General features: G+C 34.5%; 1 protein-coding gene across 6 annotated transcripts; it reads right to left on the bottom strand.

The window, feature by feature from the left end:
• Window positions 1–406: 406 nt before the first annotated feature.
• AGL20 (AGAMOUS-like 20) lies at window positions 407–8,395 on the bottom strand. Of its 6 annotated transcripts, none has more exons than XM_088803039.1 (8): window positions 8,255–8,395; window positions 6,890–7,079; window positions 1,917–1,992; window positions 1,630–1,691; window positions 1,412–1,511; window positions 1,282–1,323; window positions 982–1,023; window positions 407–884 (listed from the first exon to the last, which is right to left on the bottom strand). In XM_088803039.1, exons 2-8 carry the CDS (start codon window positions 7,069–7,071, stop codon window positions 747–749), a joined length of 642 nt encoding a protein of 213 aa, XP_088659165.1. In that variant the 5' UTR covers window positions 7,072–7,079; window positions 8,255–8,395; the 3' UTR covers window positions 407–746. The 6 variants fall into 6 exon arrangements, with proteins under 6 accessions (XP_088659165.1, XP_088659170.1, XP_017969660.1 ...); XM_088803044.1 differs by having other exon boundaries at window positions 8,368–8,388; XM_018114171.2 differs by lacking the exon at window positions 8,255–8,395 and adding an exon at window positions 7,789–8,169 and having other exon boundaries at window positions 6,890–7,113.
• Window positions 8,396–8,672: the final 277 nt, after the last annotated feature.

Raw genomic sequence — 8,672 nt, 5'->3', positions numbered from 1 at the left:
GTAGAATACTTTCTTATTTTAATTTATTTTACTTGCACTCAAAGTTTAAGTTAAATAAGATTAGACTATTATAAATCTCACCCTTAAGCTTAATTTTTTAGACAATTTAAACTTATTTTTTATGAATTATTGAATGATATATATTTTCTCTTAAATTTTAAGTGTAATTTTATGTGTTAAAAACTTGTTCATCAATCTTACAAGCTTTGTCGAGTGCAAGTTTTTATTTTCACGCTAACTCATTGCATCAGCACTGAATTCTGTCATGAAAAGAAGAAAATGTTACTCCCTAATCAATTTTGGACATTTTGCCACATGATTTTTGCCTTGTGGAAGTATTATTCATTTTGATGCACATGAGCCAACAGAGTTCACTGTCTCTCCTAGATATAAATTATAGCAGCAATTTTATTGTAAAAACTGGCATTGATTTAATGGCAGAAGTTTCTTTTCCCTTCAGATATGCTAAATGACAATCAATATATCCTGAAGCAGCAGGATTGATCCTCTAAAAAACAAGTTAATAAAATATTGAAGCATTTCAATGACATGTACCATGCTCCAAGATACTATGTTTTACACAGCGAGCCCTTGGTCATGCTTATGGTAGTTTCTGCAACGAACATTTTTACACTTACCACACCATTGCTGGTATGCATTTTATTCAAAACTAAGAAGCGTAATATGTGAACTTTTGCCTTGTATTCATATGTGCGAGGGATGGGATAAGTTGTCATCAATCAGTTCTATAGCAGGAAGCATTTTGTTCTCCTTTCAGGTGGTCCGATGAACAATTCGGTTTCCACGTCTATGCTTGGACTGCTTTCATCACAGGGAACATTCTCTTTCTGCTCCTTTGATCCTTGCCACGGCTGCATACCACACTGAAAGCAGAAGACAAGCATGAAGCGTTTCTTGTATCAAAGATATTGATGACACAATGTCAAAAAGGGATCCTTGTAAACTATCCCAATTCCTTACCTTCTCACAAAGCCTTGCGTTTTCAGCTGCTAGGACTTTTTCCTGAGTTTTGGCCAAAAAAGTAGGACAGTTATCAGCAATCAGTAGTCACTCTTTGAAAGGCAAAGAAGAATCAGTTTCATTAGTTTATTTCTTCCATGGCTCCAATCAAATAAGCTTTTCCTTTTCCGACATTGCAATTCTTTATGTATAGTTTTGACGCTTATCTTTTTGTTAGAAGCTCTTGGAATCAATATAATCAGCATGAAAATCTGTGACTGTTGAGGTCTGAATATATTATTGAAAATGCTCAAGGCTTACCTTTTCTTTTAATTGCTCTATTTGTTCCTTGAAAACTTGTGCCTGAAAAGTAGACAAGGATTAAGCATGTTAGATTTTCATTCTGTAATATGTCGAGAAAACTCATATATAAATTGTTTCCATAGTTAACCTTTCTTGCTCTGATGCTGCTTACGCTCCTTTCCAACTGTTGTTCAATCTGCAGTAATTCTTCTAGCGTGCATGACCCTAAGCCTTCCCCTAGTAGTTTCCTGAGGCATTTGCAGACTCAAATTTCAAAACCCTTCTTTAGGATTTCAATGTATTACTAGGAATGACTAACCAACGACATTTGGGTGGAAAAAAAGAATCTTGAACTAGGCCTAGTACCGTCTTGAAACTTCAAGAAGCTCAATCTTTTTCACCATGTTTGCTGCTTCAGTCTTCAGAAGCTGCCATTTCAATCAATGTGCATGAGAAAAGCAAGAAACAAACTCTCAATCAATATGATGTTACGCCATCTTATAACCGATAAATACAGCTCATAGCCAATCCGAACCCGAAACTGACATGTGCTGTGGCCTATGTTGTTACAATAAAAAGAAAACAACAATTGGATACTGGCTAATGCACACATACAAAGAGAAAGGATTAACCGAAGCTAGAAAATGCCTTACCTGCATGTTTTGTTCACTTGGCTTGGTTCGAGTATCCTTCGTATGCCTGTTGTAACGTTCTATTGTCTCCTGCATGCTGAAGAATGAAAACCAGTAGCAATACAATCAATGCTTCTCAGCTTTCACAGTAAAAACACTACAACTTTTGAAATCTTAGAAATGAAATCCAGATAGGATCATTCACAAGTTTAGGAAAAGCTAAAAAATTTTTGACCCAAAAATTTTCATGTGTGCACATGCACGTGTATATATATATATATACACACACATACACACACACACACACATATGTATGCAATAAAGACAAAAACAGAGAATATATTACATATCATAAAACGATACGAAAAGTCGATTACAAACTGATCATACTTCAAAAATAGTTAATATGTATCATTCCCTTCTCCTGCATTAGTTAAAAGAACCATCATATGTTCAAACTAAAACATGTGTAGACGAGGATAAGAATGATGGCATTATTAAGTGTTCCTGGAATTTATGCCAATAATTGCATATATACCGTGTGTGAAAGAGGACTGGATGTGCCAACTGCTAAGAGATTGATAAGATATTACAATTTGGCCGCCCTATGCACTTTATTGCCAAAAACAAAGAAAGAAAAAGTGACACAAAATCTTGAAAGACAAAGTTCATGTAAATGGTATGAATGTCAAACCAACTTGCGCAGTCATTAAAAAGCAAGAAAATCATGCTATGATAAGATGAAATCATGGATGAAGCTTTTTCTTTTTCTTGGGTTCTATTATAGGATACTGTTTGTGCTACTAAAAAGGGAAAAAGAAAAACTAATGTTAAGATATAATAAAAGCAAAATATTGAAGCATTATATTTGAATTGTTTTACCCTTTAACTATATGCTCATTTCCCAGCCAAAATACAGTTTTAATTTTCTACAAAGATCTTTATTCTTTATTTATAAAAAAAAATGAACAAAAAGGTAAGCAATATCAGTGGCAACTAAATCAATATTAGTATTATTATACCTTTTAAGATAAAAGTTGGTTGCATTACGTTCATTTCTAGGAGATTTTGTTAGTGGTAGCAATATCAGTCCTCTCTGTTATGATTCAATATAACCAAAAGTATGCAGTCTGTTGAAATCAATTAAAGATGTAGTCTCTATTTGACATCGGGACGATGTAAAGACACCCGGACGTTGTGAAAGACACTAATTATGGCAAAGTTGAAAATCCCATTAAGGTGAATCATTAATCTTTATAAGGTTGGAAACCCACTAAGGTGAAAATAGCCAAAACTTCACTTTGGTTGGCTAAGTCAAAGATATTAAAACTCAATCTAAATAGAATAAAGAAAATAAATCCTAAATCAACTAAAATTAAAAAAACTAAATAGAATCCTAGATGCTCCTCTGTCACTATTTTTTTTTTCAGTTTTTTTTTTTGGAGATTTTCTTGTTAATTTGCTGACCCAAAACTGCCTACCAAATGAGCAAGCCTTACTGCAATTCAAACATGGATGAGATGCAAAAAAATTTAACAATGTTAACATCACCTAGGAAGATCAAGGAAGACCTGCAAATCTTATTCTGCTAATTTACTTGAAGGTAAGTTCTTAGAACAATCAAATGGCTTCCTGTTACATGATAACAATCTGAATCAACTAAGTGCTACATAGATCAAATTCATCAAGTGAGGTTTTATGCAATTACTTGAAACTGCCTAGAAAGCAATGGCAAGGGGTGCTATTGCTTAAGGAGTAGTGTTAATGCAACAACAGGAGAAATAAGAAAGGTGGTTTTCAAAGCTCAAGTTCATGGTCTCCACCTGATCAGAAAGGGCTATTGATGTTTTAAGTGTTAACCATCAAAGAAAGAAAGCCTTCAATAGAATCAACTATGGTTACCTTAAATTTATTGATAGTGTAAGTTTCCAACTGTAGGAAATGGGGTAACCAATACCCAACATATGTTCTTTTCCACCTCTTTATTTTATAACATTGAACATTTTGATAATAAAAATAAGAGAATTTTAAGGGCTTAAACATATTTATTATCATTGCAAAGTTACACTAGTGTAAATAGCAAAATCGAAATTTGTTAAATCATGTAAAAAATAAATTCAGTTCTTTCAAAAAAAAAAATAATCCATCATTAGGATTGCTTTCATTTAATTTTTTTGATAAAATGATTGGAACCATTCACTTCACAAATGCTTTTGGATGAGAGGAAATAGAGTTGTTAACACAAACGAATGCTAGTAAATAAATGAAGGATCTTTCATTGTTGGCCAATAACCAGATCAAATGTAGAGATGCAAGTTGAATATAAACCAAATTGACTAAGGATATAACATCCATGTAATCCAGTAGATGCCATAAAGAATCCTTCTTGTGGCTGCAATACTAACACTTTATTAACTATTTGACAACTTTTACAGTCTTTTAAAAGAAAAGAGGAAATGAAATTTTAAAGAGAGAACAGCTTCAAGAGCATATTGGAATGAACACATAAGTAAAACAGGAGAATGTTATATCAAATGTCATAAACAGGAGAAAATGATATCATGGCTTCCAAATTTGAGCATGATCTTAGTTTTCAATTCATAATTTAGTATGGTGAGCAAACTTAAGTAAAAGGGGAGATTTGAATATGTGATTTTGATTTTCCTAGAAAAGGATAATAAAGCCATCAATCAAGACTACATTGTTTCTCCTATAGATTACAGATACCAATTAGAGACATCACCTATATAGCCTATCTTCCAATTGCATGAAGAACAAAGAGATGCAACTGAATGCGAGTCAATTAAAATTACAATCATTGCCAACAAACTGATTAGAATAAGAGAAACTATTGGACTTCACAAGCAGCAGCATGGGAATGAAATACTGAAGAATCCACAGAGGTACATATGATTGGGCAAAGAGTACACAAATAAAATCATAGTAGTAACTAAGGCTCAGATGCTTGCTGCCTATAAAAAGTTAGGAACCATCAAAGTTCTGAGCATTAGACTAACACTTAAAACACAAATTTATGTTGTCAGTGTTGCTAGGGATGTGTCATTGTAGGACTTCAGTCCAATCTCTCCTTCTTTGTTTGGGACTCTTTTCTAAACTCTTTCAATAAAAATCTGCTTACAAGTAAAACTGAAAATCCCACGAGCCGCACTGCAGAGTTTTACATTGCTATCATAAAATTTTTACATAGGATGTCAAATTAATTAATGACAATATAACCCCAAATAAAAAAAAAAATTGCTAACACTTACAGAAATTTTCCCAATTTAACCAAAAAAAAGATATATAGCATTTTCCCAAGTTTAAGGTTCTGAGTTGGATTTAAGAAAGTTTATTAAACCAAGCAAATAATTAGCTTAATTGTCATATCAACCTCAAATCAGTGAACCGAAAAAAGACGGAAATAATTTTGGTTGAGAGGTCTTATAGGTACACCTGACTTTGCCAAAATTAATGGAACAGCACCTGAGGTTAGTCACCCAAAGAATCTTCCTATCTTTTATTAAACAATAAAAAGGAAAAGAGAAAGAATTTGAAATTATCTGCATGCCATAAACATTTTCAACAACAACCATAGCTGTATAAAATTTATCTGTTGATCTTTAAGAACTCAGGTGCTTGATGGGATATTAGGATTATTTGTTGTGAATCAAGTTTCTCATCCCACACGTATTACATGAAGCTTTCCTTTCCTCTATCCACATTTGACAATATTTCATCTTCATGCACTGGGATTAATATCATAAGACCAAAAATGGTGGTGATTGAAGTTGAATCAAACAGTACAAGGGAGGAAAAAGTTTAGTCATATAGTCAGTTGCAATGATTAACTTTTTTAATTTAAGTACATCAAGAAGCCCGGTAGTGGGTTTGGATGGGAATGAGGATGTGACTCCAATACAATGGATGAAACCAATATGCCTACAAATAGCACAAGCACTCCCACATCACTTCATGGCACCCTTTCTACTTTAGGAAAGGGTAAGATAATGTCAAGTTACAAATTTTATTGTGCCTGCCTTGGAAAATTAGGTAACATCCTTGAAAGAGAAAACAGTGGCACAACCAAGAATTTGTGTATCCCAAAGTTAATCAGTGTACCAGTTGAAAACATACAGTACCTCCCCCCTCCCCTCATAAAATAGGTTATCAGAAATTGTACCAGGGGCTGTACCCTTTTCCTTGGGTAAACACCGTTTTTGAAAACGCTTTAAATGGTTACGGTAGAAGGACATTTCAATAAAGAAAGGTCTCTTTTTTGGGGAGAAGGGGTAGGTTAGTTTTCACTATGTTAATGATAAGCCTGCATTTTAGTCATTAAGCTGTTATTTGTTGTAACAAATATAATATACCCAGGGTCACCTGCCTCTTCAAAACCTCCCCACAATACAAAACCACAAAAAAGAAAAAGAAAGCATTTTTTACATTGTACTAGGAATAGCCAACTCTCCTTCAAAACAGCATTTAACACTTAATCAAGAATACGGAATTAGTAAGGAAAAATTTTAGTTTAATATGATTGTTGGAAACCCCACATGAAGAACAATGAAGACAGGCACTCACACAGAAAGGCAACCGCCATCGTATGAAACATTAATGGAGGATACTTTAAACGAGTTCAAGAATAATTCAGCTTTTCACTTTCTTTCCCTGTTTAACGTTCAATAGAAAAGGAAAAATAACTACAGAAATCAATGGGAGATTAAGATCTAACTTACAAACTATATTTGTTTTACTGTGTGTACGTATGAGAGAGGACAGCGTCAGATGACACAACCCTAGGTTGAAAATCCCATTTATAACAAAGAAAATGGTACGGAATTAGTAGTTAATTAAAAGGGAAAAAAGAAAGAGGAAAGACTGGGATGATCACATACAAGAAAATTGTGAAGCTCGTCAGATAAAGTGGGAAGCACACAGATTGGCCAGGATACTACAGCAGTGATTAAGTATTGAAAATGAGGAACTCAGCATACCTAGAACTTGCAAATTCATAAAGCTTGCCTCTTGGGGAGAAAATTATAAGAGCAACCTCCGCATCACAAAGAACTGATAGCTCAAAAGCCTTCTTTAGCAATCCATTTCGCCGCTTAGAGAAGGTTACTTGCCTGCTCGTGGCGTTCTCTATGCGCCTCATTTGAGTCTTCCCTCTCACCATCTCCGCACCTTCAAGCAGACAAAACTCATGAAGCCATCATCACTATACACAGCATCAAAAAACCACTAAGAAATCATGAAACAGACAAACAGAAAATGTTTCACTTTCCAGAGAAAGAGAAAAGAAAAAAAAAACGTAGTTCCCTAGGACGCAGAAACAAAGCAAATTAATTAAGAGTGTAAAATGAGCAAAACTTGAAGGTAAAGAGGAAACCCAACCAAGTGAAACCCAGAAAGCCTTTTAAATTATGAGAGAGGACAAAGAGGCCGAGAAAGATGAGAAATAATAGAGATTTTGTAAGCTTAGATGAGGGAACTGAGGCATATGTTTGCGGTTTGATTGCTTCAATGAAAACAAGACACAACAAAACCAAATGTTCTTTGGTGTAAACTGTTTTGAAGGCACCAAAAAGTGTGAAAAACAAAGCCCCTTAGTCCAAAAGAAAATGAGGGAAAACAAAAGAAAAAAAAAACCTTACCAAATAGGCAAGGAAAGAACTTGGAACTTTTCTTATCTTGAGGAAGAAGAAGAAGAAGAAGGGAGAAGAAATGGAAGAAGCAAAGGAGGTAAGAAGCCTGGGAAGCAAAATTTGGAAAATCCAATAAACATAGAAACATGTACTTTCTTCGGGTGATCTGATCCCTCTTGAACTTCAATTAAATAGCTTTAACGAAGTAAACGTCCAAAAGGAGATCATCAAGCTTAGCCTCTACTTACCAAAGAGGCAAAATCCAAAACAAAACCCAGAAAGCTTAGAGGAGGAGGAGACCAAAAAAGGGAGAGAGCTAAGAAAATCTGATGGTTGTGGAGACTAGCCAAGAAGACCCAAGATAGAATATCTTCTTGTGATTGATTTATTGGGCAGACCCTTTTTTAGTCACCACCAAAGGATAGAAAAAAGAACCCACACATGATAACCTTTCCTTATTCATCTATCCATTAGCTTTCCCTTGCTTCCTCAAACCCCACCTATATTAAGTAACTACAACAATATGCACGCTCCGTAGTCACACAGGTGTAGAAAGAATAAAGATATTATACTATATTGCATATTATAACAATAATTCTCGTTTTTTATTCGAAAACTCTTCTTTCTTTTTTGCTTTGCTTTGCCTGTTTTGGTAAACTCATAGTACAATCCCTAAAGACAAAACTTACATGGAAAAAGGAAAAAAAATATTACTAAAAATATTGAAACAGTTTGCAGAGATCGAGAAAAGGAGAAATCAAAGCTTGGGTTGAAAAGTCTAATGAATTTGCAACAAAGAATCTGGTGTCTGTGCTATGCGTCCAAACCTTCTTCCTTTCTCTCGTTCTGTTTTTTTTTTTTTTTTTTGAGTTTTTTCCTCCTTTGTTTTTTCAGTTGAATTTCAAAAAACGAACGAAGGAAAAGAGCAAGCAGTACCAAGTTAAAAATGGGAAGTGGGGATGGTACAATGTTCGGAACACGTCAACATCGTCCGTACATTTCCGTACCCAGCCGGCCAATGAGGGTTCGAAAGCTCACGAAGGTCCTGATCATCACGTTCTTTTTTACCCACAAAAAACTAAAACAGATACCGAAGACGCGAGAGAGAGAGAGAGAGAGAGAGAAACCCCAC

This window comes from Theobroma cacao, chromosome 1 (assembly GCF_053813885.1).
Source record: "Theobroma cacao isolate CCN51 chromosome 1, ASM5381388v1, whole genome shotgun sequence".
In the NCBI taxonomy this organism is placed as follows: Eukaryota; Viridiplantae; Streptophyta; class Magnoliopsida; order Malvales; family Malvaceae; genus Theobroma; species Theobroma cacao.
Note: the sequence above shows the minus strand (reverse complement) of the source record. Positions and strands in the feature narration are given on the sequence as shown.

Coding starts and splice junctions, on each gene's coding strand:
- AGL20 (XM_088803039.1), bottom strand. CDS start 7,071: ATGGTGAGAGGGAAGACTCAAATGAGGCGCATAGAGAACGCCACGAGC. Junction 1,692..1,916: donor CAAGTGAACAAAACATGCAG/GTAAGGCATTTT, acceptor TTGAAATGGCAG/CTTCTGAAGACTGAAGCAGC. Junction 1,024..1,281: donor TAGAGCAATTAAAAGAAAAG/GTAAGCCTTGAG, acceptor GCCAAAACTCAG/GAAAAAGTCCTAGCAGCTGA.